General features: G+C 44.1%; 1 protein-coding gene across 2 annotated transcripts in view; it reads right to left on the bottom strand.

Annotated features, from left to right (window-relative positions):
* Positions 1-7,869: 7,869 nt before the first annotated feature.
* The window catches only part of uvrag (UV radiation resistance associated gene), a 53,612-nt gene continuing 44,655 nt past the window's right edge, over positions 7,870-16,826 (bottom strand). Inside the window, exon 15 of one of the 2 annotated variants that reach the window (XM_058412250.1) lies at positions 7,870-8,694. In XM_058412250.1, coding sequence (XP_058268233.1) covers positions 8,043-8,694 — 652 coding nt within the window. In that variant the 3' untranslated portion in view covers positions 7,870-8,042. The remainder of the gene's footprint in view (positions 8,695-16,826) is intronic. The other variant, XM_058412251.1, reaches the window with a different exon arrangement.

Raw genomic sequence — 16,826 nt, forward strand, 5'->3', positions numbered from 1 at the left:
ACTGATTCTGCCTTAGAAATGTTTTATTATTTTCCTTCATTCATTGATTGCACCATCATGAGGAACACAAACAAGATAAAACTGTTTTGAAAATCAGGACCACCCACTCGCCCGCCCCAGCCACCCCCTACTCCCCCGTCCCCCCTGACCCTCCTCCTGTCTTGACACACACATAAACACCATCACCCACATCTCAGCTTTAATCACAGAGCCACATTTAACCCCCTATCCACTCTCTCTCCCTCTCTTAATGTTGTGGTCAGTCACTCCACAGAAGAGCGTGTTTAATGATCCACGCCCTTGCTGGTGGTCATCAGGAATCTGCGAGTGAGTGAAAATGTGCTGACTCACATCAGCAGCATCACTGCATCTTACATCCAAACTCTAATCCACACTGACGCCCAGAGAGAGTCTGATCTACAGAAACCGATCTGACGTCTGCCTCTCCTCCACAGCTCCTGAGCCCACTTCAGATTCCCACTGCTCTAACATCCACATCAGCAGAGCTTTCAAATCTGCAGGAGATCTAGAAACCAGATCAGCTAGACTTCTCCATTCCCTGGAGCAACAGGAGCTGTAGATTTAGAGGACTGGAAGTGCATTTAAAACTTGAGTTGGAGTCTAATCCACGCTCAGGGATTAACGGCAGCCGCTGCTATTGTCGCTCTTCCTCCTGTTATCAGTGGTGAGATCTCAGCTGGTTAGCGAGCGTTTTTTGTTAGCATACAGACGAGAAGTCGAGTCCATGAGGGTGAGGAGACCACAGCGTGAAAGTGAAGGAGCTCAGCGTGATGTACACGAACGCAAACCACAACAGTGTGACTACAATTTCTCACAAAATTCCACAAACCCCACAGCACCGCTCTCGCTCTCGGCGTGGAAGGAATCAAAGTTTCGCCGTTCTCATGTTCAAACCCTGCGTGTTAGCGCTCTTTGAAAATGGATCTCAGTTTTTTCCTTTAATAATGGAGCAGCATTAAGCTGCTCATGATTACCCTTTTTTTTTTTTTTTTTACTGTGAAACCAGACACGAGATAAACGAGTGCCAGCTGTTTGTATCATGAAATAATGGGGATTAGTGTGAAATAAACCCATTTCATCTGGGATAAGAGGTGGCACATGTCATTATCGACACAGACGCCGTATTCGGTTGCTTTAATCAGTCAAAAATACAGAAAATCCCCTCAAAGTCAAGGTATCATGTGAAGCCACTGTGTGCCATATCACTGACAGAAAGCCTCTTAATAAAATCAGTTTGCTTTTAGCATCTGAGTGTGGAATCAGAATGTCCAGCATCTGGGTTCAGGTCCTGTACACCACATTCCCCCTTTAACTAACAGCACTGAGCAGCGGCACACTGCGTTCTGAAACCTCCAGCCTCTTCATCTCCCTCCGCAATCCTCATCCTCATCACACCAGCTGTCCTGATCATCTTCTACTTCTTCCAATCTGTGGAACATCAGAACATCACACACCACTCAACTCTTTTGGAGAACATGTGAATAATTTCCACACTTAAATGAGCTGGACCATGAATCTTTTGAAGAACCAGGTAGAACTCTGGACCTCTGAAACTGTTATAAAGTATTCACAGGACATTACAGAGAGCTGCTGAATGAAAAGAGTCAATAGAAACAGTGATGTGAGAGAAACAGAGACATCCCTCTGTTACACATTCTACCCAAGGATTAATACTTTTCTGACAGATTATCATTATTTATAACTATATAATCACCTCAGAATAGAGCGTGGTGTTGAAGTCGTGGCCTTCAGTGTGCTCAATCTGAACACAGGGGTTTTCATAATAATAATGTTATTAAATAAGCTTTATTTATTGAGCATATTATATATTGGAAAGAAAGAAAGAAAGAAAGAAAGAAAGAAAGAAAGAAAGAAAGAAAGAAAGAAAGAAAGAAAGAAAGAAAGAAAGAAAGAAAGAAAGAAAGAAAGAAAGAAAGAAAGAAAGAAAGAAAGAAAGAAAGAAAGAAAAGTGAATGAATCAGAAGTGAATCAGATGAATCAGATGTATTGGGCAGTGTGTGTGTGTGTGTGTTTTAAACAATTTTTATTATTATTATTATTATTTTATTATTATTATTATTACTAGGTGAAAGATGGAGGCTGATGAATGGTTATTGGTTAGCTTCTGCACCTTCATTTAAAACTTCAGCATGAGACGATTTTATTAGAACACGGAAAAGAGCGATGAAAGAAGCAGATGAAGGCTGTGTCTCTACGCTCTGACTCGTTTATACTCCCTCGTTTCATGAGTCATGTATCTGGAAACGTTTTGCATTGTGTTTAGGAACCAAATTCTCACCCATGTTTTGTTCTACTAAACACCAGGGTAGAGGCAGGTGTACGTGTCCACTGCATGTGGTATCACTGATATCTCCTCCACCTTCTTCTGTCCACACTGCAGGACGGGAACTGAATGAACCTGTCGGTCATGAAAAAAATCTTTGAATTTAAGAAACCTGCTCACTGGAACATGGCTGCAGTTGCGACTTTTCAGGCTACGGCATGACTGAAGTTTTTTGTGAATGTGTTTCAGGGTAGAGTTTAAGTTTAATATTTTAAACAGATTGATCTGTAGTTATATTTAGAGCTTTCAAACGTCTAAAACTATCAAAGTAGAAAACAAGTCTGGCCTATTGGTCAGGAAAACTCTAGTTTGTTGGTCTAGGGGTATGATTCTTGCTTTGGGTGTAAGGGGTCCCGAGTTCATATCCCACACAAGCCCCAGTTTTGGGGTGGGGGTAGCTCAAGTGAAGCTAGATCAGCGTTCAAGCCCCAGCACCCCCAAGCAGGGGTGCTGTATCATGTCTGACCCCAACCCCCAAGGATGGGATATGCGAAGAAAGAATTTCACTGTGCCATAATGTATATATGACAAATAACGACAACTTAAACAAGTAACCTGCAGCGACGTGGCGGCCATTTTGTGAGAATCTCTCAGATTTACTCATTCATTTGATGAGTAAATCTGCAACCATGAGATATTACATTATTTGGTGAATTAGAACGATAAAAATAAAAATAAAAACTGCGGAGTTTTTCACTCTGAAAGCTCAGAGTCGAGCGAGCTGAAGGTGCAGCAGGAAAAGTTTTCTTTAATTTCATTTTATCCTGAGAGCTTTGTCCCGTTTTCTTACCTGTCCGAGTTTTTAAAGACGATAAACGAAATGAATTCCAGTAGTTTTGCTCAGCATGGGAATAAATCTCAAGAAAGTTCAGGCAAATTCAATATTAACACTATAAGCTCCAGTTTACAAAACTCAGTTTACTTTGGGATGAATTAGAGAGGACACTGTGAGCCAGACCTTCTCATCCGACATCAGTGCCTGACCTCACAAATGCATTTCTAGTGGAATGGTCAAAAATTCCCATAAACACACTCCTAAACCTTGTGGAAAGCCTTCCCAGAAGATTTGAAGCTGTTATAGCTGCAAAGGGCGGAGCAACTCCATATTACATTCATGTTCATGTAAAGGCAGACTGACCTGGCTCGCAGTGTCCACTCTAATTCATCTCAAAGGTGTTGTATCAGGTTGAGGTCAGGACTCTGTCAAGTTCCTCCACACCAAACTCCATCATCCATGTCTTTATGGACCTTGCTTCGTACATTGGTGTGCAGTCATGTTGGAACATGAAGGGGTCATCCCCAAACTGTTCCCACAAAGTTGAGAGCATGAAATTGTCCAGAATGTCTTGGTATGATGAAGTATTAAGAGTTCCTTTCACTGGAACTAAGGGGTCAAGCCCAACCCCTGAATTCAGTGATTTGGAGGGGTGTCCCAAAACTTTTGGCAATATAGTGCATCATCTGTAAGCAGAACATCTTCACATTAGTGCTGAATAATGTGGTGATTAAATCAACTACACTGTAATCCTGTTTGAGAGAGTCACATCGTCTTACTTAACAAGGTGGCAAAATAAAGAGAAGTGTGTGTGTGTGTGTGTTGGAGTTCCAGTGAGTTGAGGACACTCTGGCTCTCTGAAGCTTTGCTGCTCCACATTGTGACGCTGTGATAAACATTTCCGTTGGTTCTCCTGTTAAAGCTGTCCAGCAGAGAGAGTTTCTGTGCCAGCTTTCCTCTTCCACACACTCCATACCTCCACATTCCGGCACCCCAACACACACACACACACACACACACAATGTAAAATTAGGAGAAACCAAAAATAACTTGTGGAGAAAGACCAGGCACAGTGAAGTATGTGTGTGTGTGTGGCAGCAAAATGAGACGTGTGTAAGATGTTCTCATCTCACTCACTTACACACACACACACTCAGACACAAAGAGGATAAATCTGTTTCTTCATTACGGTGCTGAGCTCAGATGTTAGTGTAACCTTGATAACCTCACCCTCATCTCTCTCACTCACTCTCTTTCTCACACACACACACACCTCTATCAACTCCACCTGTCATCTCTCCAACACTCCTGTTCTCCCTCTTTCACCTCACCTCCATTCATCATTTCTCTGTTCCACTCATCTCATCGCTCTTCTTCTTCCTCCTTCTCACCCTCTGTCAGTTAGCGTTAGCGCTGAGAGCCAAGAGCATGCAATAAATACAGAAGATCAGAGGTCAAAGGTCAAAAAAGAGGGGGCAGAATTTTTTACAAACAGTTGTTGTTGTCACGTGGTGGTGCTTTAGAGAGGAAGGCTTGTGAATCTCACTGGATGCCTGTACATTATAATGTCGAGTCTCTGATGTTAGTATGTGTGTGTTCACTGCTGTGCATGAGCTTGTTCTGGTAGTTGAGGCTTCATCCACAGGAACAGTTTCAGATGTCCATCCACACGGACACACGGGCATGAGCACAGCAGCACTGTGAGCGGACGGCTTAGAGAGCTGAAAATGAAAAAACGAACTGGAACTAGTGCTCTCCTGGGTCTGTGGCTGGGGCGGGGTTCATTCCAGGACAAAGTGTCAGGTTCATGGACGCATGAATATCAGAGGTCACTGAAGCCCCACCCCCTCAGACTAAACTGGCATAACCAATCACATTAAGTGGATTGTGTGATTATTTTCTACATTTGTGGTGATGTTCAGACTCGACTCGACTCGACTGAACTCTCTCTGATCTCTGATTCTTCACCTCAGTGGAGGAAAAAAAAACCCTCACAGCTCAGAGACGAAATTAACAATAACATCAGAACGGGTTTTATTGGCCGACTGAGAGTCATTTTGCAAAAATTTGACTTGGCAGTGGTGCGAGTACGCGTGCACACACACACACACACGCACACACTCAAGAAACAGAAAGAATGAAGGAGAAAAATTCAGAGAAAACAGGTTTATTTCAGAGAGAATGAAGGGAAGGAAGGAGGACGAAGGAAATGTGGTACATGTGTCTGGCGCGCACACACACACACACACACACCTTTTCATCACCTCAATCTGATTATATTACCTCTTGAACTAAAGATAGTGCCTGCACTGATGACATCACTGACCACTCACAATTACACCAACACCCTCTGAGGACATCCCATAATAATATCCAACAGTGTCATCTTCTTTTCAGTGTCTTCACCAGTGGAGTGGAAATGTAAGGATGCTGAGGGGTGAGAAAATCCTGTGTGTGTGTGTGTGTGTGTGTGTGTGTGGAGTTGGGTTTTCTATTGTTATCCCACATATAGAATGGAAAAAAGCCCAAGGATGTGTGAGGTGTTTATGATGCAAAGCAGATATTCAGACAACTGATCCAGTGTGAAACACACACACACACACACACGATATGCAGGGTCCATTACAGACCACCCGTGTGTCTAACACTCATTAAAATACTCTACATTCTTTTCTTTTTCCATCATATGTTTATAAAAACTATTCCACAAATTACACACACACTGTTTTTATGACATCACAGACACTTTTTTTATGACATCACGGGCAAAATTTGAGACAGAAATGTGATAAAAGCTCTTTAGTGGGCAGGGCCTAATATTCAAATGAGCATGTTTGATTGACAGCCAACTGAGTCAGACACATATGCGTGCTAGTTTGGATTCGAGCTGTGTGGAAGGACTAGTTAGGGAGCAAACTCTGTTCACTATATAGGGCACTAGTTAGGGAGAGTGTATCTGTCTGAGACCAAACCCTGTTCACTATATAGGGCACTAGTTAGGGAGAGTGTATCTGTCTGAGACCAAACCCTGTTCACTATATAGGGCACTAGTTAGGGAGAGTGTATCTGTCTGAGACCAAACCCTGTTCACTATATAGGGCACTAGTTAGGGAGAGTGTATCTGTCTGAGACCAAACCCTGTTCACTATATAGGGCACTAGTTAGGGAGAGTGTATCTGTCTGAGACCAAACCCTGTTCACTATATAGGGCACTAGTTTAATAATACTGGTGAGTGTGGTGTAAACTATCCAGCACCAGTGCAGTTTTGAGGGAAAATGTTGTAGGGGTTGGAAATACATTAAGCAAAGAGTAGGACTGGTCTGATTGGGTGGGCCAGGGGGCGGAGCCAAGGCTGCTTAAACACTTAAATACAAAAGAAGTGAAAATAAGAAAAAAATCGCAAGTCGGCTCACAAGTTTCCTGCTGTCTGTTTCTGAAAGACTGTAGCTCTAATGGATCACCCCATCTGCTCAGTGTGTGTGTGTGTGTGTGTGTGTGTGTGTGTGTGTGTGTGTGTATACTCAGCCCACAGTACAGTACATCACGCACATTCACACATTCCTCCAATTGCTGGATTTGTCTGTGTCGTATCCCAGAATTCAACACACCTGTGGCGGATTAGTTCTCGCTCACAGAGTGCCATTCCTATCCAGAGGGAGTGTGTGTGTGTGTGTGTGTGTTTGATGTCAGACATGAGCATGAACAGTTGTTTCCTTTCAAAGGAGCCCGGCAAAATGTGACCCTCTCTCTCTCTCTCTCTCTCACACACACACACACACACACACACACGTCTGAAAATGCCATTAGATGATTGCCTTTCTTTGAATGTAGCTGAGACTCAGAGACACTGAAACATTTACTCTACTTGTTAAAAAACCCTACACCCCCACTCTGTCCAGTAACACAAATGTAACATTTTACATCCAGTGACACATCAACAGTCACAACTTCCTGAAATGATTTCATCATAAACAAACGTTTTCTAGTTCACTGATGAAAATGGATGAAATGTACCTAGGAGCTAACTCTGCACCCATGACCTCTGCAGAAAACATCTGTATCTGCACCATTCACAAATCCCTTCCTGAATCGGTTTGTGTGTGAACATCCCCATCACTTCCCCCAAACGGATCACAAAGAGGTTCTCAGAACAGTGAGCCTGACACAGTGACACTGACCCTGAAACAGTTCACCAAACAGTTCCTAAACCTGTAGATCACATGATCACAGACAGGATCAGACTTCCTATTTATTATTTACTGTTTCTCCTCTCTTAGTATCAACATCAGTCTCCATGCGTTTAAAACCCCCAGAACCCCCTCCCCTCCCTCGCTCTCTGTCTCATGCGCGCACACACACACACACACACACAGCGAGACAGCAGTCAGTGAGCGGGAGATAAAGCAAGCTCTTAATAACACGTGTCGTTAGAGATAAGCACACTCTGATAAGCTAATTACATCATCGCTCTGTGTTTAGTCTTCAGATAATCAGATGGGAAGTGAAGACAGTAAATCCTCTAAATCCTTCACACACACACACACACACACACATACACATACACATTCTTGAGCTAGACAGCAGTCCTCACATAATCACTGAGATAAAGATCAGGAGGATCGCAGGACTTTAAAATAAATGTTGCCGCTGTGAAACAACAGAGAGCTAAAACCCAGGGGACACCCGACACACACACACACACACACACAAGAAAAATGCACCAAGAACTTGAACCACATTCTCTTTATTTTATTTGAAAGGGTTAGAGTGCAAATATTCCAGATATTTCCTAATAATAATAATAATAATAATAATAATAATAATATACCTCTGTGTGTAATGTCTGTTCAATGCAGTCAGGTGTAAAGGTAAAGGCCTACCTGGTGACCTTTGACCTCTGGTTATTTATCAGAGTTTTTGCGCGGCCGCCTGAAGCAGGACGGGTTCTCGTTTAGAGCACAGATGCGCTTTGAGAACTCCTCAAAGTTCTCCAGTTCTCCGAGAACCTGATCGTCGCTCTCTACGGCCACAGCGTGTTCCACAGGGATACAGGGGAAATCCTCCAGCCGTGATCCTATCCCTAAACCCGTCGCCTCCGTGCCCATGATCTCCTCCGCCTGTTCCACGGAGCAGCAGACCTCGGCACCAGCCGGGACGCCCGCAGAACCGTTCATGGCGCCTTGGTGCTGTGAATTTTCTTCCATGCATTCCGACTCTCTCGGTTCTGCGGCCAATTCCGGATCTCTTTCTGGAATCTTCTCTGTATCCGGATCATATTGTTCGGTTTTCAGCTCTGGTGTTGATGTTCCCGCAGCTTCGGCTCGATTGTCTGCCTCGAGCGTCTTCTCCAACTCCACGCTGATGTCCAGGCGGTCGGGTGGAGCTTCCTGGATCTCCGTGGCAACAGGGAGAGGGGTCACGACCGGGTCGTAGAGTTTATATGACCTGCGTTTCTTTTTGTCCGCTTCCGGGGAGACGGGGAAAGTGACCTGCGAGACGCTCAGGTGGGATCTAACAGGGACCGGGATCGAGCTGGAGACCTGATGACGATCACTGAGAGTGAGACAGAGAGAGAGCGAGAGAGACAGAGAGAGAGACAGAGAAGGTTATTATATTTTTAACAGAAATAACAGAAATCTCCTTTGTGATCCTTGTCAGACATGATCATAATTACATTCAGCAGCCAATAAACAGAGAGCAGAGGCGGAGCTTCCTGCAACGTTAATGGGGATTTAAGAGCAACCTGTTGAATGTGTTTATGTTTATTACATGCTACTAACTCGCAGGTTCACAGCTGGACACATCTGAACTATAGAGACAGAAATACACACTTTGCATAATAAAGAGTTTTTAAACTGATGCGTCTAAATTTTTTATTATTGGGTATTGAGGTGTTTAAAAGTGAATTAAAGGAAAGACGTGTCCATTGTGTGATCATCCATGACGTGAATTAAAAAGGCAGTGAACAAAACCAGAGCTCAGTGCAGTGGAAACCGTATCTGACTAACATTACATAAAACAAAAACACTTCAAAGGGCTGCGGCGTCCTCGAGAGCCGCTCTGGACAAAATACAGACTCGGTGCCTCGACTCGGAACCCGATCACTTCTCCGAGTCCGATTAATCTCTCTCAGCACTGAGAATCAAACCCAGTCAGGCTCACTGCCGTCTCTCTGATCAGTCTGATCCGCTACTAATCACCATCACACTGCCGAGAGAGGAGCACGTGTGCTGCATGAAGATCTCCAGCTCCAACATCACGCAGATGGAGGAAAACACACACACGTGCACCACGCACACGCAAAAGAACGTGCACACACGCAAACTCACACACACAAACACACACCCACAGCTCTCTGTTTACAGACGCCTCGTGTTTGTTGCCTCGTGTTTCCCCTTTTTTAGATTAGATTGTAAACACGAGTCAGGTCCGATATCTAATCACACGAGAGAGGGAATGTCTACTGGTGATGTGAACCAGAAAAAATCTCCCAGATGTGTCATAATATTTTTCATCTTGCGTCTGTTCCCTATTTATTTTAATCAGGACAATTAGCTCGCTGCCGTCCGCTCGCTTCAACCTCGCCGCTCTGTTCTTCCCCGCGGCTGTGTTCCAATAATGTTTAACATCCCATTCGGAACGTCCCCCTGAAATGACCTCTGAGTCGAGCCCTCTTAAACACGAGCTGAAATCAAAACTGAGCTTTTTCTTCCTTGTTATGTTCGTCTCTCTGGACAGGAAGTAAACAACATGTCAATCACTTCAAACACCAAAAACTAGTTTTTTCATAATATTCCATTCAAACATCAACTCCCCTGCTTCTCATCTTTGACTTAGTCACCTCACACACACACACAGCAGAAGAAAATATTTAAAGGTGCCTTAAAAAGATTATTAGATTTTCTTTAATTAGGTCACGGACTTTAAAGTTGACTCCTACTAAGAGGCCACTTACCCCTTCCTGCCCATATTAATGAAGCTCCGCCCCCAGGATCTATAGTGAGTGTCTAGGGTTAAGGTTAGGGTGCTTTTTGGTTCTCAGCCTCTTAATACACATTTATCCTCTTCATTTCCTCTTATTTACACAATTATTGCACCATTAAATTAACCAATACTATTTCATATCACCTTTAAAGGTACAGTCAGTGACTTTTTGGGAGGAGATAAAGCCCCGCCCATTTAGGGCTCTCTCCAAATGCCACGCCCTTGCACACTCATGCCTAAGATAAAAACAGCAAAATGTAAGGACGGCTCTGGGTCCTGATTGGCCAGATGTTGGTGCTGCATCATCATGCTGGGGCTTTTTTTTAGTTTGATCTGGTTATCAGTCATCTTCGAGCTGCTCACTAGGAAACTAAATCGTGTCGTTTATTATTATTATTTCCATTGCTGTGTCCTGATCAGTTCTGTTGTGCTAACACTGGAGGAACTGAGAGTTAGCAAGAACTTCATCCAGATGTGAAGCAACATTGTCTACAGAGACTCAAAACTAACATGAGCTGATATGCTCATGTGTGTGTGTGTGTGTGTGTGTGTGTGTGCTGTAAATGATCTGGAACCCAAACACACAGATACAGATCCTGATCCAAATCCATTGTTCTATTCACCTTTTATTGAAGGAATTTCAGTGAAAAGAACATCTGGATATAATGTGTGTGTGTGATAAGGCTGGAAGGGGAAACGGTTCAAATCCTTGAGGAACGATTAAAAACCTTTATGTGAACACAGACACACACACACACACACACACACACTCTTACTCAACATCCAAACTGCGCACCTGCCAGTAGACACTGAGTGAACTAAACGATCGAGAACTGATCTGACATCATGAGACACTAATAAGAGGGTGGGGCTACAGAGAAGTGGGCGTGAGACTACTGAAATGCTCGATTATTTCCTAAAAATTCTTAATTTATGATCGAGTTCAAAGGAAATGAATTGAGGTACGTGTTGCTGTGCTCCTCAGGGGTCAGTGTTCATGTATAAACCCTGCTGTGCTGAATCACTCCTTACACAGACGGAACTACTTTGCCACGCCTGTGATGGCGGATAAATACCACAGCATCCTTCAGGAGAGTGGACAGTAACCGGAACTACTTTTTACTGCAGTCAGTTTTTCCACACATCTGTCTCATCTGAACACTTTTACTGCTAATAACCTCGAGTGTGGGATTGATAATCACCTTCATCTGTATTATATTACTACTTAAGGTTACAAATTACAATGAAACTAATACTACTACTAATTATAATAATAATAATAATAATAATAGCCTTGAAAAAGTTCAAGTTCTGAGTCAGTTTAGAGTACACACACACACATCAGAGGATTATCACTAGTATTAAGTTTTTATTATTTAAAGTTTTTTTAATGGCACTCTTCAACATGTGTGTGTGTGTGTGTGTGTGTGGTCTGCAGTGGGAGCGGTGCCCCTCGTTCTATGCTGCACATTCAGCATGTGTGAAAAGTCCACTGAGTTTTATTTTTCCCAGAGAAAACATTGTTCACAGGAACTGGGTCACAGCTTTATCCACACAGATTGGGAAAATATGTTTTGTGTGTGTGTGTGTGTGTGTGAGTGAGAGAGACAGAGAGAGAGACAGAGAGAGAGAGAGAGAGAGAGAGAGAAGGAGGCCTAGGTTGCATATTTCACAGATTAATTTCCGAACCTTTGATCCGTGAGCCAGAGATCACACAGATCAGCGCTTTTCCTCTGGGAATGTTCGCATTTTTCACCCTGGATCTGCGACCGTTCTCAGAGACTCTGCAGAAGCCTGGCTGCCTCGCCGAGTTACGGAGTTACGAAGGTTTCTGTAAACAAATGGCTCAGGAAGCGCTTCAGAGGTAGGAAAACATCACGCCGTTGCTGAGATACTGACATGCACTAAGCCCAGTCAGGCTCAGCGGAATAAAGCCACTCCATATTACAAATAACTGGGATTAGTGTGTGAGCCGCTCGCTCTCCTGCGCCGTGTCGGGGTTTCTCAGGGGGTTTCTCAGGGGAGTTTCAAAAGCTGTCTGTTGCCCCTGGAAACCCCAACTCGAATAATTTTATTTAAAGCTGCATTTAGAACCGATTCGATCACAGATTCCTAAAAAAGCCAATATTGCATGAAGAGGAAATATTTTATAGCATCAGGAAAAAAACAGACCAATCAGCATGAGCAGGACCGCTATGAGCATAAGCAGGACTGAGCGCAGAGTTACAGGTAGAGATGAATGATAAGGATAAGGCGAGTAAGCCGCAGTGTGGAAAGCGTACAGCGAGACGATGAGGACAGTGTAAGACTGAACTCCCTGCTGCAGGATTTTATACTTTTATATTTCACATTCTGGTTCCTGCACTGGAAACCCGATCTGACCCGGTGAGTCAGAGGTGAGGGAGCAACACGGAAGGGCAATAAACGACGTCTAGGAGAAACTCAGGACGACAGAAGCAGCGCCGATCCGAGCTCCAGACGCGGCGAGGAGCGATCGCCGAGACGTAACTCAACACAGAAAGGAGCTGGGAAAACTGTAACTTATGCTTTACAGCTGACGTTTTTACACGGAGGAGGCGTGAAGAGAAAGCGCTCAGACGTTCAGGGCAAACTGTGAGAGAGAGTGTGTGTAAATGTGTGTGTGTGAGATGCCTGTGGCGATGCTGAAACTTCCTGCTTCACGCTTTAGCAAATCACGCTATTAAAAACAAAGAAAAAAAAAACAAAAACATGCTAGACTTCCACTTCCCGCCTCACTTCCTGATGTAGAAGAGGCCGAAAAAGGGTCAAAAGGTCATGCGTTTCATCTGTTCCCACTTTGTTTAAGCTGGCCTGCTTCCTTTCCAAAACACAGATTATTAAATTAACGCTGGAAAGGAGGCCGTTCCCCAGCGCTGAACCGCGACCGAGCCGAAGCCGGATGAAGAAAGAAAACGAGGCAAGAAGAGGTGCGCTCCGGAGCCGCTTCACAGCTCTGGAGGGTTCTAAAGAGAGATCCGATAAAAGTGCTTTCCATTTCTCCGGCGTCACGTGCGGCGCCGCTGATAAACCTGCCACGCTGAACGTTTGTCTCAGAGTTCATTAGGCTCACATGACAGTTCTGGCAGGAACGCTATCGATCGATCAGCTCTGGAAAGGGAAAACAGATGGATACAAACGAGTGAGAGAGCTCGCGGTCGCACTGGAATTCAGAAACACGGAGAACCCGGTTCTCGATTTCACATTTAAACGTCTCAGAGAGACCGCACTTATGAACAGAAGTCCTGACAGAATAAACACACTTGCATGAGTCTTAATAAATGTTATAATTCTTTTTTTTTTTTTTGTCTGAATCCTGAATTCAGTTCCAGTAACTTCACTCCACTGGACCTTATTATTTAAGATAAATGTCCGTGTGTGAAACCGAAACCCTGACGAACGTCCCGCTCACTTCAGAGTTTTATCATTACTATTATTATTATTATCAAATTCAGACCAGTTTGAGAAATCCCACATGGTTTAATTAGGTTTTAAGGAATGATGGAATTGGGATCGGACTCTTATGCTCCGCTCGGAAATTAGGACCCTTTCATTTTCTGAATTATTAAAAGTGTCTAATACACTGTGATTTTCATGAAGCGGTATTCCTTACAGCCATATTACACCACACTGTGGTATTCCAATCCATGCATTTCCCAGCTATTCCATACACTCTGGCATTCCGTACACTGTGGTACTCCATACGCTGAAATATTCCTTCCCCCAATAAATCAGACAAAATAATAAATCCTGTATTAAATATACACTAGTGTTTCTTTGATTTATCCCTTTTCCCCATTAAAGCTGTGTGTGAGTGCAGACAGTAAAATTCCAGCAAGGAAGCGTTAGCGATGCTAAAATAATGCCTTTTAAAAATGTATGAAATAAAATGTTAACAGAATGTGCTTTAATAATTGTATAAAATCATGTTTCCTGTGTTTGAGTATTTGTGCGAGTGAGTGAGTGAGTGTGTAAGAGTGTGAGTGAGTGTCTAAGAGTGTGAGTGAGTGTGTAAGAGTGTGAGTGAGTGTGTAAGAGTGTGAGTGAGTGTGTAAGAGTGTGAGTGAGTGTGTAAGAGTGTGAGTGAGTGTGTAAGAGTGTGAGTGAGTGTGTAAGAGTGTGAGTGAGTGAGTGAGTGAGTGAGTGTGTGAGTGTGTAAGAGTGTGAGTGAGGTGAGTGTGTAAGAGTGTGAGTGAGTGTGTAAGAGTGTGAGTGAGTGTCTAAGAGTGTGAGTGAGTGTGTAAGAGTGTGAGTGAGTGTGTAAGAGTGTGAGTGAGTGAGTGAGTGTGTGAGTGTGTAAGAGTGTGAGTGAGGTGAGTGTGTAAGAGTGTGAGTGAGTGTGTAACAGTGTGAGTGAGTGAGTGAGTGTGTAAGAGTGTGAGTGAGTGAGTGAGTGAGTGTGTAAGAGTGTGAGTGAGTGTGTAAGAGTGTGAGTGAGTGAGTGAGTGTGTAAGAGTGTGAGTGAGTGAGTGAGTGTGTAAGAGTGTGAGTGAGTGAGTGAGTGTGTAAGAGTGTGAGTGAGGTGAGTGTGTAAGAGTGTGAGTGAGGTGAGTGAGTGTGTAAGAGTGTGAGTGAGTGAGTGTGTAAGAGTGTGAGTGAGGTGAGTGAGTGTGTAAGAGTGTGAGTGAGTGAGTGTGTAAGAGTGTGAGTGAGTGTGTAAGAGTGTGAGTGAGTGAGTGTGTAAGAGTGTGAGTGAGGTGAGTGTGTAAGAGTGTGAGTGAGTGAGTGAGTGAGTGTGTAAGAGTGTGAGTGAGTGAGTGTGTAAGAGTGTGAGTGAGGTGAGTGAGTGTGTAAGAGTGTGAGTGAGTGAGTGAGTGAGTGTGTAAGAGTGTGAGTGAGGTGAGTGTGTAAGAGTGTGAGTGAGTGTGTAAGAGTGTGAGTGAGTGAGTGAGTGTGTAAGAGTGTGAGTGAGGTGAGTGAGTGAGTGAGTGTGTAAGAGTGTGAGTGAGGTGAGTGTGTAAGAGTGTGAGTGAGTGTGTAAGAGTGTGAGTGAGTGAGTGAGTGTGTAAGAGTGTGAGTGAGTGTGTAAGAGTGTGAGTGAGTGAGTGAGTGTGTAAGAGTGTGAGTGAGTGTGTAAGAGTGTGAGTGAGGTGAGTGTGTAAGAGTGTGAGTGAGTGAGTGAGTGAGTGTGTAAGAGTGTGAGTGAGGTGAGTGTGTAAGTGTGTGAGTGAGTGAGTGTGTAAGAGTGTGAGTGAGTGAGTGAGTGAGTGTGTAAGAGTGTGAGTGAGTGAGTGAGTGTGTAAGAGTGTGAGTGAGGTGAGTGTGTAAGAGTGTGAGTGAGTGAGTGAGTGTGTAAGAGTGTGAGTGAGTGTGTAAGAGTGTGAGTGAGTGTGTAAGAGTGTGAGTGAGTGTGTAAGAGTGTGAGTGAGGTGAGTGTGTAAGAGTGTGAGTGAGGTGAGTGTGTAAGAGTGAGAGTGAGTGAATGAGTGAGTGAGTGAGTGTGTAAGAGTGTGAGTGAGGTGAGTGAGTGAGTGAGTGTGTAAGAGTGTGAGTGAGTGAGTGTGTAAGAGTGTGAGTGAGTGAGTGAGTGAGTGAGTGTGTAAGAGTGTGAGTGAGTGTGTAAGAGTGTGAGTGAGTGAGTGAGTGTGTAAGAGTGTGAGTGAGTGTGTAAGAGTGTGAGTGAGTGTGTAAGAGTGTGAGTGAGGTGAGTGAGTGAGTGAGTGTGTAAGAGTGAGAGTGAGTGTGTAAGAGTGTGAGTGAGGTGAGTGAGTGAGTGAGTGTGTAAGAGTGAGAGTGAGTGTGAGTGAGGTGAGTGAGTGTGTAAGAGTGTGAGTGAGGTGAGTGTGTGAGTGTGTAAGAGTGTGAGTGAGGTGAGTGAGTGAGTGAGTGTGTAAGAGTGTGAGTGAGGTGAGTGAGTGAGTGAGTGTGTAAGAGTGTGAGTGAGGTGAGTGAGTGAGTGAGTGTGTAAGAGTGTGAGTGAGGTGAGTGAGTGTGTAAGAGTGTGAGTGAGGTGAGTGAGTGAGTGAGTGAGTGAGTGTGTAAGAGTGTGAGTGAGGTGAGTGAGTGTGTAAGAGTGAGTGAGGTGAGTGAGTGTGTAAGAGTGTGAGTGAGTGAGTGTGTAAGAGTGTGAGTGAGGTGAGTGAGTGAGTGTGTAAGAGTGTGAGTGAGGTGAGTGAGTGTGTAAGAGTGTGAGTGAGTGAGTGTGTAAGAGTGTGAGTGAGGTGAGTGAGTGTGTAAGAGTGTGAGTGAGGTGAGTGAGTGAGTGAGTGAGTGAGTGTGTAAGAGTGTGAGTGAGTGAGTGTGTAAGAGTGTGAGTGAGGTGAGTGAGTGAGTGTGTAAGAGTGTGAGTGAGGTGAGTGAGGGTGTAAGAGTGTGAGTGAGTGAGTAGAGTGTGAGTGAGGTGAGTGAGTGAGTGAGTGAGTGTGTAAGAGTGTGAGTGAGGTGAGTGAGTGTGTAAGAGTGTGAGTGAGGTGAGTGAGTGTGTAAGAGTGTGAGTGAGGTGAGTGAGTGTGTAAGAGTGTGAGTGAGGTGAGTGAGTGTGTAAGAGTGTGAGTGAGGTGAGTGAGTGAGTGAGTGTGTAAGAGTGTGAGTGAGGTGAGTGAGTGTGTAAGAGTGTGAGTGAGGTGAGTGAGTGTGTAAGAGTGTGAGTGAGTGAGTGTGTAAGAGTGTGAGTGAGTGAGTGAGTGTGTAAGAGTGTGAGTGAGGTGAGTGAGTGAGTGAGTGTGTAAGAGTGAGAGTGAGTG

The sequence above is a fragment of the Hemibagrus wyckioides genome, linkage group LG16 (genome assembly GCF_019097595.1).
Source record: "Hemibagrus wyckioides isolate EC202008001 linkage group LG16, SWU_Hwy_1.0, whole genome shotgun sequence".
NCBI classification, from domain to species: Eukaryota; Metazoa; Chordata; class Actinopteri; order Siluriformes; family Bagridae; genus Hemibagrus; species Hemibagrus wyckioides.